The sequence below is a fragment of the Trichosurus vulpecula genome, chromosome 5, assembly GCF_011100635.1.
Source record: "Trichosurus vulpecula isolate mTriVul1 chromosome 5, mTriVul1.pri, whole genome shotgun sequence".
Lineage (NCBI taxonomy): Eukaryota > Metazoa > Chordata > Mammalia > Diprotodontia > Phalangeridae > Trichosurus > Trichosurus vulpecula.
Genome location: NC_050577.1, coordinates 11,644,477 through 11,663,258, shown reverse-complemented (window position 1 = coordinate 11,663,258; position 18,782 = coordinate 11,644,477). Strand labels below are relative to the sequence as shown.

The window sequence follows — 18,782 nt, the reverse complement described above, 5'->3', positions numbered from 1 at the left end:
AGGTCAGATGGGCAGGGGAGCAAATGCTATTTTTAGGGAGACACTTGGTACAGTTGGAGCCAAGGCCTTTCTGGATGGGCGTCTGTTTCCTGTTTCCCTTCATTATCGACTTCATTATCCAGACTCCTTAAGATGGGATGGTACAGAAGCCCACTTGGAGTCAGGAGACCCGGGTTCAGATCTCATTTATGCCACTTACTATCTTTGTTGCAGGTCTCTGGGCTTCTTGTTCCTCCTCTATAAAATTAGGGGCTGGACAAAAGGACCTCTGAAATTCTTTCTAGCTCTAAGGCATCACAGCAGCATAACTTGCAAGTCTCTACAGTCACATATGAGGCAACTCAGAGGCCTGCCGGACTTGGCTCAGATCTTAGCCACAACAAAGAAACTAAGGAGCATGCGAAGTCTTACCCATTTCAGTCAAATGCAGCTGATGCATTGTCTGACCTGCACCTCTGGAAGAGATGATGAGAAAGGAAGTCTTTCTGTTTCCCAGAATTACAATTTCTCAACAGGCCTCCAGGGCCAACTTGTCCCCCTGAAAGCCCACAAAGAACCCCAAAGAATCCTCTCCATAACATACAGAAGTGATTCCCCAGTCTTTCCTTGGGTCTTCCAATTCCCACCTTTAGGCCTTCAAGGAGGGTGAGCCCACTGCTCCTTAAAATATCTATTCCACTTAAAGATGGTTCTTGTTAGGGAGCATTTCATTTCTTGACATCGTGCCTCAGTCTACCTCTTTGTAATTTCACCCATTCTTCCTAGTCCTGCCCTCTGTGGCCACACAAAACAAGTATAATCTGTTTCTCCAAGCAATAGCCCTTTAAAGGACAGAAGACAAGTTCCTGCCCCTCTCCAGGTCTTTTCTTTTTTAGCTAAACATCCTCACTTCCTTCAGCTCATCCTTAGAGGTCCCTATCAAGCCACTGATCATCAAGTATTTATTAATCACCTTTGTGCCAAATTTAGTGCTGAGATTACAAAAACAAAGAATGCTTAATGACAAGGTCTCTAACAAGTCTACCGGATAGTCATGTAGGAATGTATTTCAAGCATTCCAGGCTGGAGTGGATCTCTCTCTCTCTCTCTCTCTCTCTCTCTCTCTCTCTTCATATATATATATATATATGTATGTATGTATACACACACATATACATATATATAAAGGTATGTGTATATATATGTGTGTGTATGTATATATATATATATGTATATATATATATACCTCAGAATTCTAAGAAGCTGATGCTAATTATAATACCTGGGAAAGTCCCAAGGAACATCCAAAGGCTTAAAGCTATTTGGGTTGGCACAGGCAAATCACAAGGAGCTATGGCAGTAGGCATAAGCTTCCTAAGGGCACCATCCCATATGTATCTCTGCTCCTCTGAAGAACTCTGAATTGATAAGGTCTGCAACAGTATTGATTGGCATCTGTACTGTACATGGATGTAGTGTTTTCTGGTATAGTCTGCCTTAACAGAGTAAGTTTAGAGCCATGTCCAAGAAAGACTTAGTCATTGAGGATTTCTCTGAATACCCCAAAGTTTTACAGGGGCTCACAGATTTCCTAGAATGTTCATCTACTTCTTGGGGAGCTTAAAAGGATTAGAGCAACTTGGGTCTCTTCAAAATCATCACCGTGTTTCCTATAACTTTTAAAAGAAAGTCCCCAGACTATTGAGTACAAAACTGGAGCCTTCTCTATTGGTGCGTCCAACTTTGTTCAACTTGGAAACCTCATGAGCCAAGACTTCCCCCTAAATATGTCCTTTGCATCTCTGTCTCTCAGCATCTTTAGATTCCTTGAAAACCCAGTTCTGATGGCACCTGCCACGTGAAGCCTTCTCCAGTCCTTTTCTCTATGAGCTTACATTCCTAGAGATCAATCTGGGTACATGCTAACCTCCCTCTTGCCCCTATTTCCAAGAGAAAAGGAGATCTACAAGGAAAAACCAGTTTCATTTTTATCTTTGTACCTACAGAACCTGACACAATATTTTGTACATAGATGCTTGGGAAATGTTGATTAGACAGAATTTGAGTTCCCTTAAAATGACTGAGATGTCAGAAAGTAAGAGGAGAAACCAATGAAACACAATTTTCCCCCAAGAGATCATTCTTAGTTGTATTGAGCATGCATTTTAATCAATCTCGAGCTATGTTACCACATAGCTTATGTCCTAAAAACAAGAATAATAATTCTGTCCTAATAAGCTAGCATCGCCATAGTATAGAAAGCAGCCTGGGCATAGTACACCAAGAAAGTCTGTCCCCTGGTCAGTTATTTCATAGACCACACTAGGAAATCCGTAATTTGAAATTTTTAACCAAGAGCAAGCTGCATGAAGGTCTCTTCAGGTCTTTGATCTGCTTTGTTGTTGTTTAAATGGGGTGCGGGGATGGAGAAGCTCAACCCAACCAGGAATCTGGTAGCTCCCCATTTTCAGTCTCGCGAACTAGGGACTACGTTCTTTTGTTTCCACGCTACTGGAGAATCACAATGACTATCTCTACATTTTGAGCCCCAAAACAAAGTCCTGTGACCCCCTAGTTTTGACTCTGAAAACTGGAAACCAAGCCCCAGGAGATATTGTTGCTAATCCGCAGAGACTTCAGTGTTCTTTTTGAAGATTAAAACCTTGGGATGTTTCTAAACGAAACATCAGCAACTTAGCCATCTATAGATGCCCATCAACACCACGCTTTCAGTGGGCCCATTCAGTGTTGGTATTGGCCTGGTCTCAATCATAAAGTAAAGAGTCACAAAGCTAACATGGAGACTGGGGAGTTAAGGAGGAGAAAGAGTTACCTCTCCTTGACAATACTCCCTTCATTAAAAAGGGGAGAAGGAAATAAAAATGCCAGATTGCTCAGCATTATCCTTTCTAGGGGGAAAATATTATTTTAAGTATCATTCCTAGGTTCTCAAATAATAGCCTTTTTATTTTCTTTCTAATGCCCAAATTAGTTTATTGGAGTGCTATAAGTGTGGTCTGAGAACATACAGACTTTAAGAGGTCCTTGTTTATACATCATACCAAAACCAATGTGTCCTTAAGATGTGGTATAAATATCACGGGTCAAAAAGTCTACATAAATTAGTTAGGTTGAAGACTACAGGTTATCAAGCAGTGTTTCCCATCATGCACCATACTCTATGAAGCCCAGGCCATTTTCATCTGGAATACAACGGGCTGAACTCTTTTGGTTTCAGCACCTTGAAAACTTAGTTCAGCGGCTAAGTGGTATTTAAGTCTCCCCTGATGCTCCTGAATTTCCAGAAGGGACTTCACCAAGAAAGAGCCAGAGCCTCAGCAGCAATGGAAGCTAGGTGGGGGAAGCCATGTTGCTTGTGAGTTTAAAACACAAAAGCTCATCCTTACCCCAAGTCCACCACAAGGCAGCAAGGAGAAGGCCTTCTGCGAGGTGTCCCCTGGCAAGGAAAGAGAAAGGACAGAAGTGAACATGAGTCAGAAAGGTCAGTGCACCGTTTCCTTTTGGCACAGGGTATTGAAGGTAAGTTCTAATTAGGGGCTATTCGGTCCTACGCCCTCATTTTTGCTACGTGGAAGCTGAGGCTTAGACAGGGAACCTGCAGCCTCGAGGCCACATGGGGCCCTCTAGTTGCTTAAGTGCAGCCCTTTGAATCTAACCTTTCCTCACTATGTCCAGGGCTCTATCAGCTCTTCCTTGATTAGGTATCCTTTTTAGAATTGCACATGATAGCTTATTTTCATGCAGGTACTCCAGAGCATACGAATTGGAGAGGGTAGCTTTTCATACACAGAATTTCTGACTCCTGCTTGTATATGCAAAGTATACTTTACCATGATTTAAAAATTATCCACGCATCCAATTTCTGAATTTCAAGTTTTCAGTGTTCACGTTAAACAGCTCGACTATCCATGGAATGCCTTGCTTTAGCATGACATTTTAGGCCAGTGATACTGATCAAAGGATTGTCTCTTTCCATATGTTTCAAGACAACATTTCATAGAACATGCAGACCCTCTTTTCTGGCACATATTTCAGAGGTCAACAAGATCCATGTTCATTAAACCCTCCCTCTAACTTTATGAGACTAAAAGGCATCAGGTAGAAAGAAAATCCAGTAGCAGCCACACAAAACTCACTAACTGAGGATTCCTCATCTGACCGTGAGTCCAGTTTGGGTTTTGGTTCTGTTTTCTCCTTCATTTACTTAATGTCTAAAGATAACTGAGTAGCTATGGGGCCCTGAAGACTGCTCCTCATCTGGCAATGGGGATCCTCGAAGAATCTACCTAAGGGACACAAGCTTTCGCATATAATACCAACAGAGATATAATGGAAATGTTCGGTATCACACAAGCAGGGTTAAAATCCTGGATCAGCTTTTCAATACCAATGATCTTGGGGAAGGGAAGGAGGGAACAAGGTTTTATTAAACATTTACAATGTGCCATGTACTGTGCTAAGTGCTTCACAAATATAATCTCATTTATTATCATTCCATTTCTCTGGGCCTCAGTTTCCTCACCTGCAAAATGAAACGGTTGGACTAAGTTCCCTTCCAACCCTAAATCTGCAATCCTCAGACTCCATGGATATGTAAAGCTTCAAGGGAGAGCTGATGGTTGACTGTGTGTTTTTCACTCAATGATAAACCTAGTTAAGTATGAAGACACTCATGAACAAAACGTGGACCATCATCAGATGAATGATTTTTTTTTTAAATTTTGGTTACAACGACTTAGGAGGAGGTTATGTACACGTCAGCGAAGAGAGTACCCACATCAAAGAAATCACGGATCCTTGAAAGGATCCTCTAATGAAGAGGAAGGCCCAGGGCATTTGCCTCTCCCACATGAAGAATCTATGTCAAATAGTGGTCACCTAGCCAATCAGTGATGGAACTGTACCATGAATCCAGACTCCTAACTCCAACATACTTCAGTTGTCCCAGTATAGATCAATAGAAACAACATAATCCAAATGAAAAACAGATTTGGGGGGAATTCTCATTCCATGTGAACCAAGGCCTCAGCAAGTTTCAGTGACAGATAAGAAAGGCTATTTTGAAAATAGTAAATTATCTGAGTAGATTTTTTAAAATGCAATTCCTAACAGATGGGAAATGGGGGAAACGCTGGTCCAAGAAGGAGGTAGGGAAGACTATTGAGATACCCCAGTGAGATAATCCTAGTAAGGGCTGGAATATTATTTGAAAGCCAGATGGGAAGCTGATGGAAAAGAAGTCTATTGGCCGACAATTTAAAATGGGAATATGGACATGAGCAACAAGACAAACTCAGATATTTCTGCACATCAGGAGATTTCCTAAGGTATTCACTTGGGAGCTGGTGAAGACTTTTCAAGGAATACACTGTAACAGTGAGGAAGAATGAGAAACGTCACTTACTTTCACAAAGAAAGGACTGAGAAGCACCATGAAGAATCAAGGGAAGTTTTGTCCTCCTTCAGTGATGTCTGCATGGCATCAAAGACTCCATGAATTAGACAAAAATCCATTCTTCTTTTAGCAAGAGTATATAATTGATTTTTAAAACTGATTCAGCCAATTGGTCTGACTCCATGGCATGGAGCATTGTATTGTCTATGCAGGCTGGCATCTACCCATCTCTGGGGTGATGGAAATTTTGGCCGTCCAACAGGAAGGGACACCTCAATGGCAAGTTCTTTGGAGAGTAATTATAGGTGGTAATCTAGTATCCATACCTGATGTTCTCAGAGGAAGGGAGGGAAAACATTGATCAATCCTTCAATGATCTGTTCAGTCTCTCTATTTCATCTGTAAGTGTATCCTGACTATATTCACCAACTGAAGAACCATTACCTTACCAAGGCAACAATATCTCCAGTTTCCTTATACAAAGAAAAGTTATCTTCTTTACACACCTGAAATATACATTATATGTTGTATGTGTGTCTACATTCAATTTGGCTCAAAAGTAGCACCTTAAGCAAAGAAAGACATCATATTAGAGGAGTGTGACATGGAGATAATACTGCTATGTGTTGAATGTAAGCCCCAAAGTAAGAAACTTGAGTTTAAAACAGTTGGAAAATATTTTCCAGTAATACGTGTGAAAATTTAAAAAAAAACCTTATAGCAAGAGTAAGTGATAATAGCCGGACAGCCTTGAGCATTAAGTGAATATGGTCAGGATCACAGATTGAGAGCTGGAAAGTACCTCAGAGCCAATCCCTTCTTAGTTTTTCAGTTAAAGAAAGTGAGGTCAAGGGAAGTTAAATGATATACCCAAGGTTCCAAAGGTAGTAAGTGGCAGGGCCTCTGACTGCAGGGGAAATGTTCTTCCCACAGGACTGTACTGCCTGGAGAATTCTAAGTTTAAATAGAAAATTTTCAGTTAGAGAAAAAAGAAACATTGCTTTCTACAAAACTGACAAAAAAAGTTGGGCAGCAGGTAAAGAACCTAAGAGTCTTGTCACTGTCATCAATACTGATGTTGTTTGTCAATGAGAAATCGTTTACCTTAACTTTTAGCAGCATTTTATTCTGAACCTTTTTCTCTGATTTTCCTAATACCGCCCATATTTTCCTGGAGTGTTAAAATTAGAGCACGATCTAATGAAATGGGCCCAGAGTGTATCTTCATATTTGAATCCTGTGACCCCTGAAAACAACTTCTTTCAGAATATCAATTAAAATTAAAATCAACCTTAGTGATCAAAGATTTTATTTATTTGCAAATGATTCTTCCTGTTCTTTGTTCCATGACAAGACACAGAATATAAATGCATGCATCTGCCTCCCTTGTGTTACTGATAGAACTTTAATAAGGTCATAGGTATAGGGTTCAGTGGGAACTTAGAAGTCAAACAGTCCCACCTTTTCTTTTTATATATAAGGAAACTGAGGCCCACAGAGCAGATACGACTTTCACAAGGTCACATAAGTAATAAAGACTGGAGAGGTTCCTTATTCCACTTTTGGCACATCGATTAACTCTAAGAACAATGCCTAAAAAGTGTTCATTTCAAAAATCACTTTCATGTGTTTCTTAAAAATCATCTACTTAGTCACCAGTTGTACTTTTTAAAAAGCACACCTTTGAAAAGTTTTTAATTTTATTTTTAATTTATGAAATAAAACAATAATTTCCATAACACAGCAGAATTTTTAAAAAGATGATTGCACCTGATAGTGCAAATCTATTATGTAAAAGAGACAACTACATTAACATTTATGCTTTACCTCCAAACTCCTCCTGGGCATATTTTTTTTTCCTTTTAATAGTTGAAAGTGGTATTATTTCCTGTTTTCAAACTTCCCACAGAGCTCCAACAAAATCAGTACAAGCTGGTCCCAGCGATCCTGATGTCCTTTATCCAGCTCTCCCCAAACTGGACACAGCCTAACCCCCAGCCTGTGATTGGCTGGTTTGAGGACTAGACAGAATAAAGTTGTGGCAGTGGTTGCCCTTCATTTAAAAGAAAACACCAACTTCCAGCTGTAAGAAGGTAGCTCTCCTTCGCAGACCAACAATATTAGTCCAACAGAATTTAGACATAGTTTGGGTGATATCTCCAGTTGATTTATTGGAATCATGTATTATTGTCTAAATATAAAGGTATTCCTTTCTAAGATTCTACATCAAAGCGGGTTCTCTGGAGAAAACCATACCTAGAGTGAGTCAAATGAAACTTTCCCCACGATACTAAAATGTAGATGATGCCAACACTCAACCCAAGCACTCCAACACTAGAAGCTGCTAATTCTACTTCCTGTTCAACTGACCACTTAATTACCTTGGCTGTGATTTTTGCATCATGAATTACAAAATTGATTTGAGGTTGCCTTTCATGCTGTCTGTCCTGGTAAGGACACATTAAGTGTTACTTTCCCGAATGTGCTTCAAGCAGCCCCAGGAGCCAACATGGCCAGTTATGTCTCTGGCTTTAGGTAACACAGAGTTCAGTGAATGGGGCTGTGAAAATACAGTGACTGTCTTGTCCTGAAAAAGTAGGGAAATGTCTCTGCTGTTTAGGCCATGTAAAGTTCGATTCATTCCTGTATGTACAGATGAATAGGTCACAAGAAGTTTTTAATCTTCGAACTTAATAACATCTGACGAAAAAATAACACTCCACGAAAGTTTCTCCCTGAAATGTTGACTTGACGGCTGCCATCCAATTCACCAAAGAGCAGGACCCCTGTACAATTGACTGGCTATTGACTTTTTCCTTGTTCTTATGAAGAGAAATGCCTAGTTTTCAATGTCAGCATCCTAGTTTCCTTTTAGAATTACTCAGGCCAAGTTTACTCCTTTCTATTTTAGAATAATACTGAATTAAAGCTTTGGTGGAAGTCGCTCGCTATTCGTTGAGGTGACCCAATAGTTTGAGCACCTGTTTTAAAATGAATGCATGTGAGGATTCCACACAACTGGATCATTTTAACATCTTAAATTTTGACTCTTTGAGGAAATATTGTGGCTTTGATTGACAATCACTATGATTCAATATTTATTTAGTTAAGAAATATTTAATATTAATAATCAAAAAATAAGAAGGACTATGCCATGGTGGCTAGGAAACCAGCTTCATTATCATGAACACCTGATTTCAAGCCACTCAACCACTCAAGAGCTACAGGCATCTCTTTGTCGTTCTACATTTCGGACATGTAACATATCTGCATTGATGGAGGGGGTTTCCACATTGGGAACTCAGAGCCATGCTGCAATCATAGATGCAGATCCTGCTTCCCCCCAAAAGAAATCAAGAGTGATTTTCTGGTCCTAGAAGTTTGCATATTTTCCGTGTTCACTGTGTTCTCACGTTAGAAAGAAACTGAAGATTTCCATCCCATGTTCAAGGTGCAGTGATGTACATACCACGTAGAATTTAGATCCAAATACAACTGGACCTATTTGTGATGTCATCTACCAAAGAAAAGGGATGTCCCTCCCTCAATACTTTTTCTCAGTTATTGCCTGAGACATTTTCCTTTTGTGAATATATTAGCTATGCCATGTAACATACAATTTGAAAAGCATTTTAGTAAAATATATATATATATATACACACACATATATATAGAATATATTGTATAGTTTTGTTGTTGTTTGCAAGGCTTTTTGGAGGGGAAGGGCAAATGTGCAATTTCTTTGGTTCCAGGCACTCCAGGTGTGAAAATTCCCTTCACCAATGCAGATCAAAAATTGGTCTGATCTGCATTCTTAAAGAGCTCCCAGGGTCTGAACAGTAAATTATGATTATAAGAAAAAAAAATTAAACTCCCTTCATGTGCCATAGGTTGTTTTCTTTCTTTCTTCCTTTCTTTCCTCCTTTCTTTCTCTTCCTTTCATTCTTCCTTTCTTTCTTTTCTTTCTTTTTCTCTTTCTTCCTCATTTTGTTCTGTTTTATTTTGCTTTATTTTTTCCCAATGAGACAGATGAAATAATTGAAAGAAATAAAATGATGCCTAAAGGGAAAGAAAGACAAGTCTGGAAGCCACACTGTCAGCAGTCCCTTGGAAGGCTCCGAAATATGAGCTAAAGAGAAGATTCCCCCATTACCATTATCCCCAGCTACAAGGCCATAATTAAATCAGGCTGTGCAAATCCTATCAAAGTCAAAGTTACCAAATAGTTCTTTTTATTTTTAAAGTGAATATGGGGGAACGTTCTTGTCAGATTCCAATCCCTGCATTTGATTCATTTCCATTGGCTTCCATCGTAACATTCTCTCTCCCTCTACTCGGTAATGCTGCTGGGAAAGTTGATATTTGGCCCCACTCTTTGCCAAGTATTTGACACTGACACCCACAAGACTAATGACAAGGCTGGAAGGTGCTGTTCTTGGTAGTACACACCTCGGAGCATCCTGGGGTCCAGCTTCTGTCTGCTCAAGGGGTCGGTGCCATAGAGAAGAGAATGATGATCAGAATGGACCAGGTGTAATTCTTCTAGAGAAGCTTTTCGACCTTGGATCCGCTAGAAGAAAACAAGAAAGGCTGGTGGGACTCCAGTGACAGCATGGACAAGAACATAAGACCCCAAAGAGTAAGGTTAATTATAGTTTGGAGGTTCGTAAGGCAAGAATGTGACACTATTTTGCTTATTAAAGTACCAGAATAGCCTATGGAGAAAATAAAATAATAATAATCATAGTGGCGATAGTAGTAACTATATATCACGCTAAGATTTAGAAAGTGCCTCACACGTGTTCATTTCATTTAAAAATGAATGCACAGGTCCTGGAATCTAATGTTGTTTAAACTTAAGGGGGCAAGCTAATAAAAGCCAGTTCCCTGGTATGAAAAACAAACACTATACAAAACTGCTTAGTTTCTTCCTCTATGAGAATCATCATCATTACCACCACCATCATCACCACCACCACCACCATCATCATTATCACTATAGTAATCACGCAGTGCTGCAATGTTCCCACCATTCTTTATATCAGTTATCCCATTTGGTTTTCATAGAAAACCTGGGTGATAGCTGTTCTCATTATCCCCATTTTTCAGATAAGGAAACTGAGGCTGAAAAAGGCTAAATGACTTGTTAAGAATCGTACAAATAGATAGAGTCTGAAGTAGGATTCAGACACAGGTCTTCTTAACTCCAAGTTCCATGTTTGATCAGTATCAGTATTCTACCTAGCTGCCTTCTACATAAAGACTAAGTGGGCCTCTGGTTGGCAGAGACATTCGTGAACTAAGACCCTCTTTGGCATTAGCATCATCCACTCTGATCAGAACTCCCCTGCCTTCTTTAGAGGCTCAATGAATGTCATTGAAGGACAAATTACCATGCAATTGCACAAGTTGCTTTAAATGCTTTGCATTTGTCTCCCAGCTTGGACCTAAGCTCAAGTGATAGCTTCACACAGTTGAAGCAGAGAGCTGATCAATTATTTTCCTTCAAACCAGACTCCAATTAATAACATGCAAAGAGTTCCCCCTTCTTTGTGACCATCAGCTTCTCTTCTGTCATATTGTCAGAGGGATCACCGAGTTATGGCTAGAAACGACCACAGTGGTCATCTAATGCTGTTTACAGATGAGGAAACTGAGGCCCAGAGCCCAAGGTAACATAGTTGTAAGTACCGGAGCTGGAATTCGAATCCAGAGCTTCTGATGGCAAAGCCAGCATTATTTCTCCTATACCATGCAGTCTTCTCTTGCTGCTCTAAATGTTATATACTTTTTGTTGAAGCTGGTCTGGTATATGTAACAAAAATCGATGCATTCTCTGAGATTCGGATAGTATTAACTACTGGCTTGGACCTCAGAAGTCATTCAAGACTTGGTTCTGCTCCCCACACTGCGTGATCTTGGACCAATCACTTTCTCCAATTGGTCTGAGTCTCTGAGATGGTTGGACAAGCTCAGGGGCTCTTTTTCTGGAAAGGGCAGAACTTGGATGGGGAAAGAATACATCTTTATTTTTTACTTATATTTAATTGAGATTTTTGCTAATCTCTAACCATTTCATTCCATTCTGATTTTAAAAAACAACATTCTTATGAGAAAGTATCCATAGGTTCCACCAGCCTGCCCAAAAGGTCCAGGACATGACCCTGAAAAGGTTAAGAATCCCTGGACTAGATGGTTGCCAAAGTCCTTCCCAATTCTAATTCCCATGATCCTCTTGTTTTAGCAGGAGCTGGCAGTGAAACCCAGAGACATGATAAGCAAGCAGATGGTTCCCCTCTGCCTGACTAGCAGATAGGGCTGATTTAGAGACTGAGTAACACTCTGCCCCTTCCCAGAATCAAGGGGAGGGGGTTCAGGCATGAGCTCCTCTGAACTGAAATCAGTTGGGGGAGAAAAGCTAAAAGATGGGGTGACCCTTGGTCAGAGGACAGGGCTGGGAGAGATGGTTCTGAGACACAGCCCTGGGAGTGAATGATGAGACCCAATGGCACAGTCAGGGCAGCAGGAAGAGGTGGATGCACAAGAGCCAGAAACTGAGGCTCCTTTGGAACTTAGACAAATATATTTCAGTCGGTGACTATTCAAATAAAAATGAAAATCATTCTATGGGAAGAATGAAGATGTTTGTTAGTGTCACTGTGACTCAACCTAATGTGACCATTTGTATTTCTAGAAAAATAAAAAATATATTTCAGATAAATATTTCCTCAAACAATTGTTAATTCTCGAGCCAGGGAATGCTGAGAAATCAGCACAGCCCAGGGAGGATCTGGCCAAGATCTGGCCAGGATGGGCTGCCATGATAGATTGCAGAGGTCAAACGGAGGACATGCACTCTTCATTAGAACTTTCTATGCTCCCATGCTCACCAGAGCTCTGCCAGTCCTTCAATTTAACTCAGCCTGTAAATAACCAGATGGCTTCACAAAGCATCCACATTTCCTTTAAGAAAGTTTCGCTCTTTAATACCACACTGAGATTTTTTTATTATTAATGTGGTACAGGTTAGAGAGTGCTGGCCCTGGAGTCAGGAAGACTCGAGTTTAAAAGCAGCCTCAGAAACTTAAGAGCTGTGTGACCCTGGGCAAACCACTGAACTATCTATGCCTCAGCGTCCCCATATGTCAAATGGGGTTAATAACAGCATTATTTGTAATGGGAAGAAGTCAGCAGTCTTTTCGATAAGATCAGGGATGACACACGGATACCCGCTATTGCCACCTTTATTCAGTATTTTACTAATTGCAAAGAAATGAAAGGAATTAGACTAAGGGATGGGGAAACAAAACGATCCCCCTTTGCACACAATATGATGGTATACTTAAAGAACTCTGGAGAATAAACTAGTCGAAATAATTAGCAACTTCAGCAAATATAACATAAACCCACATAAATCATCAGCATTTCTATAATTACCAACAAAGTCCAGCAAGAAGAGATAGGAAGAGAAATTCCACTTAACATAATTGGGGACAACATAAAATGCTCAGAAGTCTACCGGCCAAGGCAAACCCAGGTACTATATGAACACAATGACAAAACACTTTGCATGCAAATAAAATCAGACCTGAATGATTGGAGAAATATTAATTCCTCATGAATAGGCACAGTCAATTTAAAAAAACAAAGGATGATTCTACCTAAATTAATTTGCTTATTCAGTGCCATACCAATGAAAACACCAAAAAATTATTTTATAAAGCTAGGAAGAATAACAAAATGTATCTGGAAGAACAAAAGGTCAGGAATGTCAAGGGAATCAATGGAAAAAATGTGAAGGAAAGTGGCTTAGCAGTACCAGATCTCCAACTGTATTATGAAGTGGTAATGACCAAAATAATCTGGTACTGCCTAAGAAATAGAGGGGTGGATCAGTGGAATAAATCATGTACATAGGACAAAGTAGTAAATGTCCATAGTGTTCTAGTATTTGGCAAACCCAAAGATCCCAGCTTTTGGGACAAAAATTCACTATTTGACAAAAACTGTTGGGAAAACTGGAAAGTAGTTTGTCAGAAACTAGGTATAGACCAACATCTCACACTAGGTACCAAGATAAAGTCAAAAAGAGCACATAATATAGACACAAAGGGGTGATATCATAAGCAAATTAGGTGAGCATGGAAAATTTCCCCATCAGATCTATTGATAAGGGAAGAATTTATGACCAATCAATTGACAGAGAGCATTACAGGATATGAAATGGATAATTTTGATTACATTAAATTAAAATTTTTTGCACAAACAAAAGCAACATAGGCAAGATTAGAAGGAAAATGGGACTTTTTTGGTAGCCAGTATCTCTGATAAAGGCCTCATTTCCCTAATGTATAGAGAACTGAGTCAAATTTATAAGAATACAAGTCATTCCCCACTTGATAAATTATCAAAGGATATAAACAATTTTCAGAAGAAAAAAATCAAAACTATCTATAGTGATTTTTAAAAAATGCTCCAAATCACTATTGATCAGAGAAATGCAAATTAAAACAACTCTGAGGTATCATCTGAAATCTATCAGATTGGCTAATAGACAAGAAAAGGAAAATGACAAATGTGGGGAGGGTTATAGAAGAATTGGGACACTACTGCACTGTTCATGGAGTTGTGAACTGATCCAACTATTCTGGAGAACAATTTTGAACTATGCCAAAGGGCATTACAACTGCGCACATGCTTTGACTCAGCATTATCTCTACTAGGACTCTACCCCAAAGAGATTGAATAAAAAGGAATATGACATATATGTACAAAAATATTTATAGTAGCTCTTTTTGTAGTGGGAAAAAACTGGAAATTCAGGGAATGCTATCAATTGGGGAATGACTGGAGAAGTTTTGGTGTATAGTTGTGATGGATTACTATTGTGCAACAAGAAATAATGGGCAGGATAGCTTCAGAAACATCTGGGAAGACTTACATGAAATGATGCAGAGGGAAGTGAGCAGAACCAGGAGACCGTTGGACACAATACCAACAGTGTTGTACGATCATCAACTGTGAATAACTCAGCTATTCTAAATGATACGATGATCAAAGATAATTCTGAAGAACTTATGATTAAAAATGCCATCCACCAGACTGAGGGAATCTGAACGGACATAAAAGAATCTTTTTTTTTAAACTTTCATTCTTTTCTTGTTTTTTTTTTTCTGGTCTGTTTTTCCCCCTCAACATGACTAATATGGAAATTTGCTTTGCATGACTTCACATGTATAATCTATATCAAGTTGCTTGCCTTCTCAGGGTGGGGGGAGGAAAGAGAAAGAGGGAGAAAAATTGTAACTCATTTTTTTTTAAAAAAATGAATGTTTTTATTTACATGTAATTGAGAAGAAATAAAATAAGAGACATGCAAAAATAATAGCTTACATGGTTGGTGTGGGGACCAAACGAGATAATATAGTTAAAGCTCTTAGCACAATGCCTGACACATAGTAGGCACTTAATAAACGCTTGGCCCCTTCCTTGCAATATTAGACACTGTTTGCTTTCATTAAATTATTATTATTATGGTGCAACATACACTTCTGCAAAGTGGCGGTTGGCACTTAGAACCCTTCACCATCTGGCTCCAGAACTCCCTTTGCAGACGCTAAGACACTATGTCACATAGGTAAGATATAAGCAGAGTTCCTTTGACTCCAGGTCTTCCCTAAACTCACTCACTCACTCTCTCTCTTTCTCTCTCCCTCCCTCTCTCTCTCTCTCTCTCTCTCTCTCTCTCCGCCTCTGTCTCTCTGTGTGTCTCTCTGTCTCTCTCTCTCTCTCTCTCCCACCCTCTCTCTCCCCCTCTCTGTCTCTGTGTGTCTCTGTCTCTGTCTCTCTTTCTCTCTTCTCTCTCCTCTTTCTCTGCCTCTCTGTCTGTCTGTCTCTGTGTCTCTGTGTGTCTCTCTCTCTCTCTCTCTCTCTCTCTCTCTCACACACACACACACACACACACACACACACACACACACACTGTATGATATGACTAGGAAACCCTAATATAGGGGAGAAGGGATTGGCACTTTAGTCAGGAAGATATGGAGTTCAAATTTGGCCTCAGGCACTTGCTGGTTATATGATTCTGGGCCAGTCCCACAGTTTCTTCACATGTCTAATGAGGAAGGGTCTCTAAGGTTGCTCCTGACTCCACAGGAGGACCCCACAGGCCTATGAACTATCCCTTTACCAGCCAGCGTGTCCCTGATGTTGCCATTCGGTCTGAAAAGCCCTCTCCAGAATCCCATCCAAAGTTTAGCTGAATGCAAGTCATGACAGGAAATGAATAAAAGGATGTTCACCCCAAATATCCAGGGGGACATTTTTTAACAGTGAGATTTTGGCCTGTGGAAAAGTCTCATGAGGGAAACAGTGAAAGCCCTTAGCTTGAGTCACTGACAAAGTGGCTTGAATATAGTCCTAAAAAACCCCCCAAGGAATAAGACCCCACCCTCCTGGCCCCACCCCAGCCCCAAGCTGGCAGAACAAGGACCTGGACTGACCTAACAGTGATTCCCAGCTCTAATTTCTAGGATGCTGTGGAATTTGGACCTCCCAAAGTCAAAGTTGTACAATTCCTCTGGTAGATTGCCTCTAAGTTGTGGGTTGGATCCCCGGACAGAAATGCTGGGCCTAGAGGTTCCAATCCCACGTCTGGCACTTAAGAAGCTGGATGGCTGTGGGTCGGTCCATGTGGGTAGGCGCTCTTTGTCGGCCTGTGTGCCTACTTTACACGCCAAATACAACAGAGGTATATGGACTCTTCTGAGGCAGAAGAACGTGATTTTAGTGAGATGTATTATTCTCTTTGCCCTGTTCACGTCTAAGAACTCGAAGATCTCCTCCCCTCACCATTAACCGCATTAAAAATCAATGATTGATTGAGGACTTCTGCAGTAAGATGAATGGCTGCAGGTTTGCTAATCGCCGGGAGATCATGTTCAGAGGAAAAATTTACCCCAAAGGTGTTGTAGCGATAGCGAGCTGTGTTTTCCAAAGAGTTTAAAATTAAATTTCCATCTCCCTTTGTAATAACTTTTTTTTTCTGCTTCCGGCCCTGGAGTCAGGAGGACCTGAGTGCAAATCTAGCCTCAGACGCTTGCCGCTTACTAGCTGTATGACCTTGGGCAAGTCACTTAACCCCAATTGCCTTGCCTTCCTCCCTCCAAAAAAAAAACCCTCAGTCCCCTTATCTGTAAAACGAGGAGAGCCCAGCACCGATGAAGTCAGGCATTTCAAGTGCTTGCTAAGTGTCTCCTCTGGAGGGACGCCATGTTTGGTCACCCCCTCCTTCTTGTGGGTTTGTCCTTCTCAATGTCGGCTGAAGCTTGTGCCCTTACCCCGCCCAGCCCCCACGTCACTGTCTCCGCTCAGCACCCTGAGCTGACCTTCTCCTCTAACACACGGTGGTCTGCGGAGAGAGGACTGCCTGTACACGCGGCTGCACTCGGCCCAAGGCTCCCTGCCCCTCCCGACTGTCCCTCCTGGCCTTCCGCAGGGACCCCTCACTGAATGCAGAGATGGGGGACGCCCGCAAAAGCAGCGACACTTTCTGCATTCAACACCAACTCACGAATGGGGAAACCTATATTATCTGCTTTCATTCTTCTCACGAGGACTTTCCCTGCGGGGATCTCCTTCTGCTTCACTCATTTCCCCCTCTACCACCTAAACCTGACAGTGTCCAGTTTACCTTCTGACCCTGAGCGTTCCTTCTTTCAGGTGCTTCCGATGTGATGGAACACTCATGCGATGAACAAGTCAGTGAGAAACATTGGCTCCGGCTGGTGGTGCAGCAGGTCAGGAAGACCTGAGGTCAAATCTGCCCTTGTGACCCTGGACAAGTCACTTCATAGGTTGGTATTAGAGTTAAGTGAGAGAATATGGGCACCTACTCACTACCTGCGGAAAGCAGACAAGTCCCAGTCACTGTTTCCCTTTGTGCCTCAATTTACCCTTCTAGAAAATAAGTAGGTGCGTGCTCAGATAGCCCCTGAGGAACCTCTCAGCTCCAATCTTCTGATCAGATGCCTGTCAAAGCAGTTCTGGTTCACATCTTGAACCATCTGCCTCCAATTTAGCCCATAACCTTGAAATGGTTCCACATTTTGGTATATCTGTTTAAAATTCATGCCCTCAATATTTTCCAATAACACTTTAAAATTCACTTCTGCCGTCCAGTATGAGGCGTCTTTCTGACATTTTGGCTTTTTTTCCTTAACAAAGATTATATGCAATAAATCATGTGGCAAAGCATATATGGAAATTAGGGACATTATCACATGAGAACATGCAATGACCCCTGTCCTCTTGCTCTCCACACATACACAACGCCCCATCACCAGCCCACTGGAATCGCCGGCTTCCGTCACAGCACAGGTCATGTGGGCTTTTCTGCCCTCCCCTCTCCCTTCATGTTAGTACTCTGTTAGTACTCACAGTAGTATCCAATGGGAATCAATATGTCCTGATTTATGCTTTGTGCTCCTGCACCAGCCGCATTCTCCAGAACATACACTCCCTGAAGGTAACTATTGTGTTTTGTCTTGAATGGCTAGCACCGAACAAATTGAGGGTGATGCCCATTGGGCACTCAATAACTTTTTTTAATTTAACTGACGTAGCACATATTTTAATGAAGTACTCCATTCTAGGCCGTACCTTTTCTGGTATGAGCTTCATTAAGTCATCATATTTGGGAGAGGCAGCTTTATATTTACAAATGATGCAGACCTACAGTCATGGATTTAGAGACAAAAGCTCAGAGGTTGTCTAGTCCAACTTCCTCACTTTATGGCAGAGGAAACTGAGGCACAGTTTCCTCTAATTTTATCCAATTTAACAGGGGTAGTAAGTGATTGAGCTGTGACTCATCCTCAAATCTTTAGACTCTAAGGCTAGAGTTCCTTCCAGGATACCATCCACTCCTCTATATACTACTGTTTAATTCCTTGACACATCTTCCATTTCCTCAATGAACTTCCATCTTTCAACCCTTCTGTTAGATGACTAAATCTTATTAAAATCAATGATATAGTGTTCACATGAGCACTGTCTGATGACTCTACTTTGGGCCAAAAAGGCTTTCTGATCTCAGAGAGAGAAGAAGAATGACCAAGGCCCTCGGGGCAATGGATGGGCTATCTTCAAGGTCCGTCATGACCAAGACCAGAAGCCAGGATCCAAGGAATAAACATGAGCGGGGATATGAAGATTCTTCTTTCTCCAGTCCACTTTTTCCATCCACTGTGTTCTTTTGTCCCTGGTCATGAAGCAATTGTCTGGTGAACCTTGTCAGGGTCATTTCATATCTTTCACAGTCCTCCTTAGTTCCTATTCCTTCTTTTCCCAATCTATCCTTCCCCTGTGGCTTCCACATGCT

The 18,782-nt window shown here is 41.0% G+C and overlaps 1 protein-coding gene across 1 annotated transcript in view; it reads right to left on the bottom strand.

The window, feature by feature from the left end:
- The window catches only part of HDAC9 (histone deacetylase 9), a 606,615-nt gene that overhangs the window by 253,479 nt on the left and 334,354 nt on the right, over positions 1 to 18,782 (bottom strand). Inside the window, exons 15-16 of the mRNA XM_036759616.1 lie at positions 9,845 to 9,965; positions 3,387 to 3,436 (exon numbers count right to left, since the gene is read on the bottom strand). Coding sequence (XP_036615511.1) covers positions 3,387 to 3,436; positions 9,845 to 9,965 — 171 coding nt within the window. The remainder of the gene's footprint in view (positions 1 to 3,386; positions 3,437 to 9,844; positions 9,966 to 18,782) is intronic.